Genomic DNA, 16,576 nt, shown 5'->3' with positions numbered 1-16,576 from the left:
CCTGCAGCGGCTCCTGCAGCCTCCAACGAGTCCTGGGATAACCTATCCTCTTCTCCCTCATCTAATTCTATGATCTGAGCTCTCTTACGTGCAGGGCCCGAGTAAGGTGACAGGACCGGAGGATGAGCGGGGGTCCCAGATGCGGGGGTGGCTAGCGGATCATAACCAGATAGGTAGTCACCGGGAATTACCGGCATCAGGGCTGTACTGGGGGCCGCCATATTGGTGGCCGGAAAAGGTACTGCATTAGGGTTAAGGGAAGAAGTGGCGGCCATGTTGGATGTGGGCACATCCGGGGCAGACTGTGCCGGACTGGGCATGGCCGGAACCTGGGGAGTGGCTTGGGGAAGGGGTAGTGGATACCTGGGATAGGGCAGGGCCATGGGATATGGGAAGGGGTAGGGCCAGGCTGGGGAGGGGAAGGAGGTGGGGTATTGGACTGGGGTGGAGATGGGAGGGGACGGAGAGGGATTGGTAGAGGTGGGTGTAGAGGGAGGAGCCGGAGCAAGGGTGGAGAAGGTGGTTAGCTGGGCGGATGAAGAGGGGAGGGGATCAGTAACGGAGAGAGAATGTAGGGAAGGAATGGCAGATGAGATGTTAGGAGGAGGTACTGCAGGTAGCGTAGGGATGGATGAGGATGATGGGAATGTTAGAGACGGGGAAGGGGAAAAGAAAGATCCATCAGAATTCAGGACCGGGCAGACAGGGGAGGTGACGGGATGGGTGTTAGGAGGATTGGGAGTGGGGAACATAGTCAGCTGGCTATCACCTATTGCTGACTGAACCTTGGGGATAGACATCCCCTGGGCGCCACTTTGGGGCGCTGGCTGAGGGTAAACCCCAGTAACACAATTATTATGATACACAAACAATTTCACACCTTTGTGATTTATTTCTTCCTCAACCCAACCTTCTAGCTGAATAGCCTTCGCTACTCTGTACCATGCTTCAGCAGTCTTTAATAAACCATTATCTGTAAGCTTGCCTTTCATTTCTGCCAGTAACTTGCGCCAACTTTCTGGTTGCAATCTTCCACCCGTTGGTACAGTAATTTTACATACTTTTGCAATCTTTTCAACACCTTTAACCATCTCCTCACCCTCTCTGTTTTCTACCAAATCACATGCTAACCAGCCCTTACTGGGCTTGCTTAAATCCTGCCCCATAATCCCTTTCCCCCTATACCAGCGTCCTAGATACAGGGAGAGAGAAGGAAAACTGAACAAGAACGTCTACAATGCTCGACTGCCACCCGAGAACCGTGGGACTTTCTCAGGTGCGTCTTCCCAAAACGTAGACTAGTCACTGAATCCGCCTACCCGGGGTGGTAGACACGGATTGGAGCGAGGTGAGAAGTGTGTGACCAATCACTTCTCTTTTAAGAGAAATAGGAGTGGATAGTATAATAATATAGGAAGTGTAGAAAAGATGAAAGACAAGGAAAATCCTTAGAGACAGACACAGGAGTTCATGAGACTCCTAATTAGACAAACAAGACAACAATACAATTGAAATACAGTGCATGCATATGAAATCAACAATAATCCCTTTCCTTTACTCGTGTGCTTACTCCAAAGTCACCTCCCTCAACCTCGTAGTGCCCCCGCTCGGAGAACGACTTTCATAAGTCTCACTACCAGCGGCCACGGAAAACAACTAACACCGGTCCGAATTCCGTCAGCCTCCCTCTACACAGCAGTCCACAAGAATGTGGCCACCTCTATCCTCACTCCCGTAGTGCCCCTATAAAACCCACTTTATAAGTCTCACTACCCCGTGATGCGGAAAACAAGCAATGCCTACTTGAATCCCCCCAGGAAACAGAGTCCCCTGCCACAAGACTAAGTCCCCTACCACAAATAAACAGAAAACTGGAATTCCACCAGCCCCAGCGCTCGGGGTTGTGGTTACCAAAAGAAAATTGGAATTCCCTCAGCCTCCACACTTGAAGCTGCGGGTTACCACGTGCACAAGGAAGCTAGCTAGGCTCTCAAAGTGACACAAGAAGGATCACAGGAAATTAGGAGTCTACACAAAATCCACAGTTCCAACAATCCTCTTTTTCCTTACAGCCACAGCCACGAGGCTCCTAAAAGAGGTAAACAGGCAAAGAAGACCCCCAGGAACGCATCCGCGGGTCAACCCCCCTTTTTCCTTACAACCACAGCACCGTGGTTCCTAAAAGGAGTAAAACAGGCAACAGAAGACCCCCAGGAACGTATCCGCAGGTCCACCCCCCTTTATCCCAAAAGGGGTAAAATACAAACAGATAGACAGACACACAGAAGACCCCCAGGAACGCATCCGCAGGTCCACCCCCCTTTATCCCAAAAAGGGGAAACAGGCAAACAATTCAAACACACCCAGGCAACAGATAGACTAAAATGCAGGTAAACAAGTGAGTAACGAGACACCGGGCAAGATATTACCTGTCTTTGATGTCCTCCCGGGAAGCAGTCACAGACACGTGGACGGGTCAATCAAAGGGGCCGGAACATACCGGTGGCTCTGCAGAAGTCTCTACCGTGTACCTGGAGGTGATCAATCTCCTTTCCTTCCCCCCGGATTCCTCCGTCCACCCTTGTCTTCCTTAGGACGGCTCACCGGCCGGACATAGCCCGATGCCCCACGTTGGGCGCCAAGTTGTTATGGTACTTTTTAAAAGTAAACCAAAATGTTTAAATGTCTATCTGTTCCTGTCCAAATCAATAAAATTGAATTGCGTATATACGCTGAAGTAATTAAGTCTGACACACAAGGTTCAGGTTAAAATAACTTCGAGAAAGTTTATTGGCAAGTGAAGAAAAAGCGGGCGCGCAGGCCCTTTTAAGAGGCATTTTGCGTCATCATTGATTATAAGAATATCAGCAAATAAACATCATCAATTGGATTAATTGTTAAGTGTCGGGGTTAGTGTCTTACCTATTGGTTCAAAAATTAAGAAGTTAGTCCCGTGCCCACCCACCGAAGGTGGGATTGTTCTGGACACGGGTGGGGATAAGGGGGGTCTTGAGCGTCATTTTACACGGTCAGTGATATCAGGCCTCATGTCCAGGTGCAAGGTCTCTTATGAATAGAACATTTCATTACTACTGTGTTCTCGTGGCCTTCAAACTATACTATCTTACAAGTTTTAAGGAGTAGCCAGCACCTCCTGGTGCTTGTCCTTGCAGGAAATACAGTCTTTGTCTACTATACTAATTGGGTTGAGAAGTTCAGTCACGTAAGGTAGTTTTAAAATGAACAAGTTAAGTCATGAGGACAAAATGGAGGATTGAAGAAGTCAGGTTAGGAGGACAAAATGGAGGATTGAAGAAGTCAGGTTAGGAGGACAACATGGAGGATCATCACAGTATAGAGTTAAAATGGAGTTAGTACAATAATTCAATACAAGTACAATAAAGATTTTTAATAATCCCACATCAGTAGAATCTGAGCCAACATGGCTGCTAATAAAAAAAGAGGCATTTTCTCAAAAACTGAATAGGCATTATTTAAAAAAAAAAAAGTGATTAAATGTAGTGAACTTTTTAAGTGAAAAGTGAACATTTAATGGCAGTCATTAAAGAAAAGTTACATTTCAATTGCTAAGAAAAATAGTAAGAAAAAGATAAAAAGTAAGAAAAAGTTAAAATGTTCCCAGTGCTCAAGGGAACTCACTTTAGAGAGAGCAGTGACCAGGCTCTGTGTGAAAAAAAATGGAATGTTGTTGATATTACAGATAATGCAGAAAGTTCCCAAATGGTTGTCCTGATGAAACAAGATGTAGAGGAGTCAACAATGAATATCTAAAATATTCACAGACTCTTTAGTGCACTAACTCAGTTTATGATTGGACCTTTTACAAAATTGCTAATTCACACAGAGCCCTGGTATATTCATCATTGGAAGGGTCGTGCTTTAGGGCTTTTTCATAATATTCAGCTGCCTTGGTGATGTTTCCTTGCACTTTATACACTAGTCCAAGTAAGCCATAACCAGTTGCTTCACTTGGGTCTCTCCTAATCTTTCTCATTGCTAACCTTTGCAAATCCCTTTCACATTTCTCGCTATTCATCCAAGAGCAGGGTATCAGGAGTGCTTCCTTGTAATGTTCCATAGCTTCCCATTCAGATTTCTTAGAATATTCTGCAAAACGACCATACTGGAAAAGAATTTGCTGTTTATCTTCTCCTATAAGATTTTCAAACGCCAGTACCTTTTTGAATGTTTCCTCTGCTTTCTTATTTTGCTTTGCTTCTCTATATACATTTGCCAAATCTATGTAAGCATAATGAAATGATTTTTCATATTCCAAAGTCAATTCAAAGTGAAATATGGCTTTCTGAATATGTTCATTTAAGTATTTTTCAGACAATTTTCTATATTGACAATTAGATTTTTCATTTCTATTTGCTATAATTATATGCCTGTGACATAGGCCTATCTGATGATGAAGAAATGCAGACGTAGGAAGTAAATTCAATGCTCTTGATAGAATATTGAGAGCTTCATCAATCATCCCTGCTCTTCTATAAAATTTTGCAACATAGCGAAGTAAATATGGAAAATCCGGCTTTTCATCTATAGCCTCTTCAATATATTTTAGTCCTTCGTCTTGTCTGTTCAGGTCCTGTAACGTCAAACCAAGAAGTGCCTTAAGTACAGTATCCTTTGGGTTTAGTTCTATTGCTCGTTCCAATGGCTGTAATAAATCTTGATCGTAGTTTACATTTGGTAAAGATGCAAATCGATAAACCGCAGTGGCATAGCCAGAGTTCCATTCAGGATCATCAGGGGCTTCTTCAAGTGCTTTTTCAAAACACTCTTTGGCTTTCTCATAATATTGTTCACCGTACTGCAAAAACGACCATCCCTGTTCACCGTATATTTCAGGAATACTAAACTCCGGGTCTGTTGAGAGCTGTAGTTCTGTGTAAATTTTATTCACTTTGTCAATATAGTGCTGAGACTTTTCAGACTGGTTTAATTTGTAATATACCCATGCACAGTTACCATAAATGACCAGAAGGTTAGCACTTGTTTGAGTTGAATTAGACAGACAAATCTTCTCAGCTTCTTCTAGATTGGCAATGGCATCATCAGAATGACCTTGCATATGTTTTAAATATGCCATCAGATTGTACACCATATATTTATACTCGGTAACCAAATATTCTTGCTGGCCACTCACTTTTTCCTCCATTGAAATAATGTCTCCTTCTTTCTCATGCAGATCCCAAGTAAAATGGCATCTTAGTTTAATCAGTTGAGATTTTAATGTGCTCTCACTAGTAAAGAAAACATAAAATGAAAGTTTCAGCAACTATAACAAAGTAGTATGTAGTAAACTAAGTCCTAGGACTTTGTACAGTTTTTAGACTTTCTCATTTTGCATTGAACATTTGGTGTGTTCACAAGGTTAAAAACAAAACAAAACAGGTTGTTAGATAAAAAAAAATAAACATGAGACAAATATTGAGCAAATCACTCCCAATGTAGATATATTTAAGGATGGCAGGACCACTAGTTGAATTAGGCAGCTGTCTAGGCAGCTGACTGCCTAGCAGTCTCTGGGTGACCAGCAGGAGGGGAGTGCACAACACAGAACATACAGCACAGCACTCCCCCTACTGCCGGTCACAGCATGTCGACTGGCCCACCCGCGGTAGAGGAGCTTGTTTCCCTCTACCTGGTCTGACAGGAAGTGTGTGCAAAGATCTTCGAACTGCTTCCTGTCAGACCAGGTAAAGGAATCAGAAGCTCTTCTACCACGGTCGGCAGCTTGGCAACACTACACAGGAGGAGAGAGAATAGCTGGCACAGAGGCTAGTAAGGGGAGAAAGAGGCACACAGGGGTTGGTGGGTGAGAAAGAGGCACAGAAGGGCTAGGGGAGAAAGAGACACACAGAGGGGCTGGGGCAAAAAAGACACACTAAGTTGTCGATTTTTGTTTGGAGGGTGCAAGTAGCTGGTCTTATCTAGGACGCAAAACAGTCTTGCTCTTACCCTGGATAGATTTAGATACATTGGCACTGCATATACTTTTTTATAATTAGAAAACTCCATAATTACATGGTAATTTTTAGTTGAAAAAGATGCATCAAGCTCAACATTCACACATGTGTTCCAAAAGACTATGGAAACCCCTGTTTGAATCAATTTCTAGTTGTGTCACAATATAGCAAAAATGCTTCTTAACTCCAAAATGATAAATCAGATTTCTCCTAGGATTAAGAAGCTGTTGCCTCTCATATTACCTGCTTAAATATTCATTTTTCCTACAAAATCATGTTCTTTAGGAGGAGAATTCCACATTTTGTTTTGTCCTTACTCCAAAAAAAACAAAAAACCTTACTCCAACCTTTCTCCAGACATGTCCTTTGCTCATGTCTTAATCTATTTTCCTTAACACAGTCTTGATGATGAACGGGCTAGTAGAAAGTGGTCTGTGCTTGCCCTGTGTTTATTTATATAGTGCAATCAAATCTTTCTCAGAAGAATTTCCTGGCTAATCATGTAGCATCACTTATGGGTTAGTCCTGCCTCAGTCACATCAAGACAGGAAATAACCAATCAAAAGGCAACTGAACGTATACATGGTCCCTCCTCCCTTCACACACAAGTCTTTTTTCTTGTCCTCATCCGGAAGGCAGGACATTTTGCCTTCCTAAACTTATTATTTTTTTGGCCACCTTCCCATGTGTACCATGGGTCTCCCAGACACAGGTCAGCCTATCTGTACCTGAAGGATCCACTAATCAGCTTACATTAGCATTTTGAATCCACTATTAAGAACTAAATGGCTTCAAATCATCTGACATATTTGCAGAGTACTGGCTCTAAAGTAGCCTTCATATTAGCCTTCATATTTTGTCAGATGCTCCACCACCCTGATTGCCAAGCTAATAAATGACACTCATCACGAAACTAAAAATGTGGATCAGGTCCCACTAAATTTGAAAAGACCCAATATAGACAAGTTCAATTTTAGACCTGTACCTATTAGTGTCATTAAGAAACATCTCAGTAATTTAAAAATGAAAAACAAGTCTGGACCTGATCAAATTCAAATTTCAAATCTTCCCCAGGCCTAAAATCCTTTAAGAGATCCCTCTCTACATAACTCAAAACAGAATGCACCTGTCATGGTTGATTATATATTTCTTACTTGTTCTATGTTAAATTTTGTATATATTGTGTATTAATATTGTTTTTGTATTTTATTGTACCCTTTTGTATCAATGCAATGTTTTTTGGACCCATGACATACTTGAAAAGAAGAGGAATCTCAATGTATCCTTCCTGGTAAAATATTTTATAAATAAATAAAAGTATGCCTCATCAATAACCCTTAGAGGCAGCAGGGATAATTGTTATTAAATTCCTGTATATCCATCTGGCCAAGAATATCTCAAGCTCCTCCCTGGAGACTACCTGAATCATCAGACCTCCTGTTTCAGAGGCCAGCAACCCAACCAAACCTTCCAGGTGGAACTTGGAGCATAGCTTTCGAAAAGAGGAATCCCTCTTGAACCAGAGGCTATTGGAGCCGGTAATAAACACCCTTCTCGAGGCAAGGAAACCTTCTACCCCATCCTGCTATTACTAGGTTTGGAATGCGTTTATAATCTGGGCAGAAGAAAATTCAATTGACTTCCAGCATCCTTCTCACCTCCATATCTTGGAATTTCTGCAGGCAGGCCTGGACATTTCTAGGTTCTTCAAAGCTACATAGTGAATATATCCACCAGTAAGAAATATGTCTCCTCAATGAAACCTTGCTCTGGGGTTAGACTCCTTCATCTTACTTCCATTTGCTTCCTTTCTGAGATTTCTATCCAATATTTCACTTACAACACAATGTTCTTGGTAGCCTATTTCCAACAGCAAAACGAATGTCAGTCTTTTCCAGCAACACTTCCCACACTCTTTTCTTCCATGACAGAATAGTTCTAAGACCAAGAGAAGATTTTCTTCTGAAGGTTGTTTTAAAATTTCCCCTTCATCAAGAAGTGGTGCACAGCTTTATGTCCATCTCCCTCCTCTCCAGAAGACATTAAACTGCACAATGTGGATGTGAAAGAATGCATCATTAAATACATCTCTACCACTTCATAATTCAAACATTTAGGTGTTTGCAAAGTAGAAGTTGCTTCCACTCACACAATAAGACGCTGAATTGCTGGAGTAATTTCAAATGCATACCAAGAGAACAAGCTGCCTCCTCCAGAAAAGATTAAGGCTCATTCAACCATATCCATGGCTACATCTTGGGCTAATTGGGCAAAGATTCCTCCAGATGACATCTGCAAGGCAGAAATCTGGTAACCTCCTTCTACCTTTATCAATCATTACAAGCTAGACCTGAGCTCCTCTTCATCAACTTCCATTGGGAAGGGAGTCCTTGCCTCTGTTTCTAAGCACAATAAAAAAATGGGTTTCTTTTGCACCTATCTAATGTCTTGTCTTCCTTAACCCCTTAAGGACCACACTTCTGGATTAAAAGGGAATCATGACATGTCACACATGTGATGTGTCCTTAAGGGGTTAAAGAAGTTGGGTTTTCTCTCCCATTTGTTTGAGCTTGGGTATTACCCATAAGTGATGCTGCCATGATTAGCCAGGAATAAGGACAATTAGACTCATACATACTTGGTAAGTTTCCTGGCTATTTATCAAGGCTGCATCAAAATTCCCACCCTGAATTTAGCGTTAATACTCGACTCATGTGAAGGAAGAAGGTTACTCTTTATATATTCAGTCGCCTGTTGATTAGTTATTTCCTGTCCTCATTTGACTGAGGCAGAGCCAACCCATAAGTGATGCTGCCATGATAAATAGTGAGGAAAAGAAAATTACCAGTTATGTAGGAGTTTAATTTTCTTTATTGTCTACAGTAAATAAATGCATTTTCCTTGTCTTTAGTCATTTTGTCAATTCCTCTTCAATTCTTAAATGTTTTATTTATTTTTGTATTAATTTTGTAGCTCACCTCTGCGCTTTTTTTTACAGATGGTTTTGCTACACATTCAATATGGAATCTCATCATTGATATTTTCATCACGTGAATTATTGCTGAATGATACTGTGTCTTGTTGTCTAGTCTCTTTCCTATGATCATTCCAAAAGTCCTGTTCATTTACCTTCTGTCTAAGTCAAGAACACAATTTTGTGTGTTCCTCACAAAATGCATAACTTTCATTTTATCTATGTTGAGTCTCATCTGCCCTTGCCTGCCCTTGTTACCCTTATTTATCCAAATTCCACTTTAGAGAAGCAATATCCTGCTCAGACTGTACCTTGCCAAGTTTTGTGTCATCTGCAAACAATGACATATGACTTTTGATATCCATTTCAAAAACATTAATACACAGAACAAAGAAAGAACTCTGAGGTACTCCACTTACCACTTTTTTCCCCCAAAATCCCAAAATTTCCTTTAAAATCTGTATTAATTTGTATAGGATCCATGGGCGTCTGCAGTAAAGGGGGGTACTTGGTACACCTTGGATTTTTCAACTTTCTTCCTTACCACAGACACCAGGATATCTAATCTGCCTTTTAAATAATTAAAAGAAGGAGAGGGAGGTACTGGAGGCTGCAGGGAGGTGCTGGGGCCCGCATGTAGGGTGCCAGGGGACCGGAGTGAGCACTGTGAGGCTACCTTCAGAATCCCCAGCAATTCGGTGCCTCTATGCTCAACTCCCACACTCAGGCCCCACCTCCAGCATGCAATCCTTCCCCCACATGAGCTACGCACATACTCACGCTGCTGACCTCAACGGAAGGAAGAGCAGAGAACATGAAGACTTCGCCATCCAGTGCTCCCAGTCTCCCACAGCCTTCTGTGACAGGTAGGTTTCCATGACAGTGAGTGTGTGGGAGTGGGAGTGTGTGTCTGATAGTGAGTGAGCTTGTATGTGTGTGTGTGTGTGTGTGTCAGTGAACTTGCCTGTAAGTGCACATTTGTATATGTGTGTCAGTGAGTTTGTAGTGAGCATGTGTGTGTCAGTTAGCATGTGTGTGTGTCAGTGAGCTTGTCAGGTTTGAAATTTGCCTGGGTTATAATTAAGTGGAGCGGCTGAGATGCTAAAGCAGTTAGTTGCCTTCTTTTGGAGGAATAGGTAGGGGATGTGTAGGCGGTCTGTCTGCCTTAGACAGCTGAGGTAACTTAGGCTACAGATACACCTGACTGCATTTGCAGCCCTTCATCTTTGGCTTGTTGATTATTAAGGGATTGCAATGTGCTGCAGGAAATACTGCTTGTCTGATTTTTTTTTTTTTAGGATTAGCCAGCAGCAATTATATGTTTAGAAGGTTGGCTGCATCTTAGTAATCTAATTGAACTGCTATTTTTCCTTCAGCTTAAAATTTATTTTTTTTGTAAGTTTGTTGAGCCTGTCCTTTTGTCATTTCCGATTTCTAATCCCTGGTAATCCTCAGAGTTCAGGAGTTACAACCTTCTCTGATACATCTTCATGGTTAGATTAGGCTTCCCTTGTTCTTTAAGCCTATACCTTTAGCTATTTTACACCCTCTGCTACTTTTATTACTTTAGACAGTCATCCTCTTTAGGTAACTGGTTATTCAATTCCCCTTTAACTGCTTTAGTAGTAGATAATACTTTGTTCTCTCAGTTATAATCAGTGTTATATAGAAACTATTCTCCTTGCCAACCTTTCTGTTTTGTTGACCGTAGCTGTATATTGATATTATCAGTGATCTCTTTGGCACATTTTAATAAAGCATTTAGAGCCATTGGATACTTTGTATACCTTTTCACTGTTACTGTTAATTTGTATCCATTTACCCAGTATCCTAGACTTCATTGTGTTTATTAACATAGATCATTAGACCTGTGTCTTAAAGAGACACTATAGTCACCAGAACAACTACAGCTTATTGAATTTGTTCTGGTGAGTAGAATCATTACCTTCAGGCTTTTTGCTGTAAGCAGTGTCTTTTCAGAGAAAATGCAGTGTTTATATTACATCCTAGTGATAACTCCACTGGCCATTCCTTAGATGGCTGCTAGAGCTGCTTCCTATCTCAGTTTTGCCTAGTGTGCATCACAATATATCAATATCTCTACCCTCTGCATGCAGACACTGAACTTTCCTCATAGAAATACATTGATTCAATTAATTTCGATGAGGAGATGCTGATTGGCCAGAGCTGTGTTTGACTTGTGTTGGCTCTGGCCCTGATCTGCCCCCTTGACAGTCTCAGCCAATCCTATGGGGAAGCATCATGATTGGCTCAGACCACCACTGATGATGGTCAGAGGCCAGAGGAAGTTCACAGGCAGAGGCAGCAACTTCAGACCTGAATACAAGTAAGATTTTACTATATTTAGGGAGGCAAAGGGGCCAGGGGGCTAGATGGTGGTTTTAACACTATAGGGTCAGGAATACGTTTGTGTTCCTGACCCTATAGTGTTCCTTTAATATTCATTACCAGATTTATTTTGCCTCTTTTTATCTATTTGTATTAATAGGGTTCAAGCCCAGGGTAGGGCTGGTACTACCCACACTGACCAACCTATTAGTGATTTATTCTTATAAGTGGATATAATTTTACAGAATGCTGCACTATAATCTAGCCTTTGTAGCTACTCTGTAGAAAAAGACTTCCATAGACTGTAGCAGTTCAGCTCAGACAGTGCTGTGACAGTGGGAAAGCTTTTTACCAACACCAGGTGTAAGCAACCTTTGGCACTCCATAATTTGTAGGACTACATCTCCCATTATGCCCTTACGGCCATAATGCTGACAAAGCAGCAGGGGAGATGTAGTCCACAACATCTGGAGTGCTGAAGGTTGTCTTTCCATGGCCTTCACTATTAAGGAATTCTAAATAGTAGAATTCAAATGGTGGCTTTGCCAAGGAGGCAGACATATGGTGTAACATTCTGCAAATTATGCAATATTAACAATGTGTCAAAACTTAGCATCAACATGGATTGAGCGTCTCTTATATTAAATCTCTAAAAATAACATTAGTCTGTAAACTGAATGGTATTCTGTTATAAAATATATTAGCATAAAAGTGCACTGACATACACTGACCTTCCAAAAGAATATAGATAGTAGAAGGGGTATAGGTAAAGCACAAATTTAAATAAAATCAATCAATCATATTGGGTAGATAACAGCTATTTTTATAATGTAATGGACGTTTAATTTGCAGCGTCAAGAAACTAGTAACAGACCCTAAATTACACAGTCTCCCAAAGCATTTTCTGTATTACCTCATGGTGATATGTTGCTAGTGTCTCGATTTCCAGTGCTGTAGTGATGATGTCTTGATAGTGATCCAGTGCTTTTAAAGGAAAAAAAAAATATTGACGCACCTACAATTATCTATGAGATAACATTTATGGGATGCGTTATTGCTGGATAGATTGGATATGTACATTCCAATCTAAAACTCTAAACTCAATTTAGTGCACACAGCATATTTCCTTCTGATTAACCCTTCATTAGCGACTTTTCATTTTACTCCACATGCAAACTAAAATTTAAATACATTATGAATTGTAGCAGAGCTCCAATACCTAGCATAGGCATCTCCACTATTCCTTCCTCGAAGCTGAAAGAAAGACTGTAGTAATCCAAAACTCTTCCCCCCCCAGCTACTAGACGACACATAGTTCTGGGAGTTAACTGATTTTATTTTGGCCTCATACTGCTTTTATTCACTGTCTCCTAGCATGAGGTCTCCATTTGAAAAATACGAGGTTTTTCTACCCAGGATTCTCTGTTTCTGAGAGATAATTGCATGAGAAAACTATAATCCAATTATCTCTCAGATACAGGAAAACATACAATATTTCTAAAACACCCAAAAAAACATACTTTAGTTACATAGAAACCACATCAAAGTCACATCACCGAATAGCTTGGATCTGAGCACCCACTTTGTCAAAATATTGCTCAGATCCCTTCAGTGGTTTGGGAATGCCATTCTAATTAAATTTTGACTGGTCGGCCACGAGGTGATGCCCCAAAACAGTTCCAGAGAAAACAAGGTATCGACCGGTCATCTTTCGGGGTTCTCACACGAACACTGACGAATGCATCCCCTGGCTGTTAAGGAGCAAATGCTCCACCCGTCCAATAGTTCATGCCTCCTGAACACCATTCTCATCACTGTTTGGGAAGTTGGATGGGCAGCAGCACTAGTTTCCTGGGTATCCGCAGGGTCGCGTATCCGAAAATAGTTCCTCGCTGTTGATGACCATGTACCACTGCCTGCTTTCGGGAGACAAAATGTGTTCAGTTATACAAATGGCGGCCACACAAGGGAAACACTTGTACTAATGATCAATTTGTGGTTAACAGCCAGGGGTGGTCGATGCAAACCAGGGGATCACACTGAGTTGATTCGGTAAAGGAACGGAGGTGTACGGACAGTCGAACAAAAGGGAATAAAAGTGTAGCTAGGGCATCCATTCCATCAACTGCTAAATTTTACGTTAAAAAAGCTACAAAAACTTATAAAAAGACATATATACAGATATAGTCCAATTTTATGGTTTTCATATTTAACCACACAATATACGACCAAAAAATAAAACTGACCTACTAGTGGACAGAGAGGACAAATCAGACCAGCATTAAGGTGTACCTGAGGACGCCAAACACACACCATGCACACACCTGCAGAACAGAATTAGTGATGTCCCGAACAGTTCGCCGGGAACCGTTCGCCAGCGAACATAGCGTGTTCGCGGTCCCTAACACGCGCGATGTTCGGTCCGCCCCCTATTCGTCATCATTGAGTAAACTTTGACCCTGTACCTCACAGTCAGCAGACACATTCCAGCCAATCAGCAGCAGACCCTCCCTCCCAGACCCTCCCACCTCCATGACGAATAGGGGGTGGACCGAACATCGCGCATGTTCCCGGCGAACTGTTCGGGACATCACTACACAGAATAGATTCAAATAGAATAAAAGATCAGCAACAGGTGGAGACGTAAAGTTTTTTAAAATAAAGAAAAATATAATACTATGTCAGAATGTCCCCTCAGCAAGGATTAAGTCTGACTAATATCTCTTGCTGAATTATGTCATAGTGTTTAATACTTAATTGTTTAATATTTGTCTGATTAAGTTTGCCTATTTTAAGGGATTCTACAGTGCCAGGAAAACAAAGCCGTTTTCCTAGCACTATAGAATTCGACAGTGCCCCCCTCCCTCGCACCCCCTCCCGCAGCACTGAAGGAGTTAAAATCCCTTCAGTCACTTACATGAATCCAGTGCCGATGTCCCTCGGTGCTGGGCCAGTCTCTGCCCAAGCTCCTCCACCGCTGACTTCAGCAGGCGTGGGAGACCTAATGCGCATGGGCGGCAATGGCCGCACTCGCATTAGGATTATTCAATGCTTTCCTATCGGTAAAAATCTGACACTGGAGGTCATCATGCAGGGCGTGAGGAAGTCCAGTGTCAGATAATGGACCAAGGATCAATTTCAAACCAGTAAGCCCTCTAGTGGCTGTCTGGTGGACAGCCACTAGAGGTAGAGTTAACCATGTATAGTATATATTGCAGTTTCTCAATAACTGCAATAATTACTATTGCAGGGTTAAGGGACATGGGACATTGCATCCAGACCACTTTAATGAGCTTCAGTGGTCTGGGTGCCAACAGTGTCCCATTAAGTATTGATCATTGGAATCCTTATTGCTAAATTATTGAGTACAGTGCTCTAAGTGACCTGATCAGATCTGTTGCTCTGCTTGTTGGCTTCTGACCTTCGCTCCAATGTAGTGACCAGACTATTGGTAATCCCTTCTTCTCTCAACTCGCTGGCTTCTCACAAGGATCTGATATTTCAATTATGCTTAAGCCACAACCCTTTATGCTCTGACCTTGATTGTAGTCTTGCTCTGCTCTTCAGACTTTCACAGATTGCACCCTTTGTGCTGTGGCCCCAGTTTGGACAGATTCCTTGTATCAACCTACATTGTATTGAACTTTGCCCATTTTGCAAGCTTCTGCTGTATTCCACATAGGTTACAGTAAACTCCCAATACTCACTTATTCAGCCTGTTATCATGGTGCACTCACTTGATGAGCTGCATTATGAAAGTCATTTTTAAGTTTGGCCCTTTGTGCTTCCCTTTGCGGGTGTGTCCCGATGGTTGTACCCTTTGCAGGTGAGCCTTGATGGCTATTTGGCCCTTGTATGCCACCTAATGCATCCTCTGGCACTTGGCTCCCAGTGTTGCTCACAGCCGCATCTTGTGGTACATGCAGCTTTGCCGCTTTTTATTCCCAAAGTTTTTATTTGGCATAAAAGTAAGTTGTGTTTTGCCCTTGGACACCCCTTTTCTTTATTGATTTATTGTTTAAGGAAAATAGTCTCTTGTGACATGTTTTTCACTGCGTAATTGGATTTTTGCCTATGAGGTTCAACCAATGGGATCGTTATGCAGTTCATGCAATTAATGAAGTAAGTGTTTGTTTGCAATTTCACTTATATTTATGGTTCATGACATACAGACACAGGCATACAGAGACATACAGACAGGGGCATACACGCATATAGTGACATTCAGACACAGATGTACAGTCATATAGTGACATATAGACACATTCATATTGTGACAGATAGAGTCATACAGAGACATGCAGACACAGACATACATAAACAGACATACATGCAGTCACAATTAAATATTTTTCAGTCCTGTGCAATTTGGTGCTTCCGGGTCTGTGGAGTCCCAATCTTCCAGCCCAGCCCCATCAATAAAGTGCTGCCATGCCAACCACAATGTACAAGGAGCAGAATTATAACATGATTCATATCCTCAGTCTGCAGCATGAATGGAATGCTGTGCTTGGCAAAGGAGCTAGAGCTCAGCACTCTATATGAAGTAAGTGACTTGCAGGTGAGGAGTGCTGTGTGCTCCCCTACTGCTGGTCACCTGAATATTGCATCCCCTGGGCTGATGCGCCTTATGGTGGACACCTGTGTTGCCTTATGGTAGCGCCACCCCTGGGCTCAGGTATCACAGTCTATAAAAAAAAGTGGTAAGGTATTTGTTAAGATACTCACCGCTTAAATAGATGAAACCGCCGTTTAGCCGATAATCCCCTTCGGTAGAAATGCAGGCTTTGCACAGCCAACCGCCAAACTCCCGAACGGAGTGTAAGGGAATGCAGTAACTCACGAACATAAAATCAGCTGAACTCCTTTCACGGCTAAAATAAACGAAATGCGCTTTCCAAGTAATAATTCCCCCCACAAACGAGATCAAGCTCCGTCTTGAGGGTAAAACAGGATTCTGTTTAATGGGGGCTACCTGCCCGGTATTTACACAGGTCTCCCACCGGGTGGACACCCCCTAGGGGACCAGATGGAAGACTGTAACACATATTGGACAGTAGCCAATCGCAGTGGCTTAGGTATAATCACTCCCCTTTACACACATAAATCCCTCCTCTCTATCCTGGAGATAATTGGGAAGAAACCTAATTATCTCCAGGGATAGAGGTAAATCGCCATTTTAAATACAGTAATAAAAATACATTAAAATACATAAATGTGAAAATACCGAATGTATGTGTTTCATGTAACGTATCCC

At 42.0% G+C, this 16,576-nt stretch overlaps 1 protein-coding gene across 1 annotated transcript; it reads right to left on the bottom strand.

Moving 5' to 3' along the window:
• Positions 1-3,841: 3,841 nt before the first annotated feature.
• Positions 3,842-15,082, bottom strand: LOC134574737 (interferon-induced protein with tetratricopeptide repeats 5-like). The gene is made up of 2 exons (XM_063433833.1): positions 15,057-15,082; positions 3,842-5,270 (listed from the first exon to the last, which is right to left on the bottom strand). The coding sequence occupies exons 1-2, from the start codon at positions 15,080-15,082 to the stop codon at positions 3,842-3,844; spliced, it is 1,455 nt and encodes a 484-aa protein (XP_063289903.1).
• Between the last annotated feature and the right edge of the window lie 1,494 nt (positions 15,083-16,576).

The sequence above is a fragment of the Pelobates fuscus genome, chromosome 10 (assembly GCF_036172605.1).
Source record: "Pelobates fuscus isolate aPelFus1 chromosome 10, aPelFus1.pri, whole genome shotgun sequence".
In the NCBI taxonomy this organism is placed as follows: domain Eukaryota; kingdom Metazoa; phylum Chordata; class Amphibia; order Anura; family Pelobatidae; genus Pelobates; species Pelobates fuscus.
Note: the sequence above shows the minus strand (reverse complement) of the source record. Positions and strands in the feature narration are given on the sequence as shown.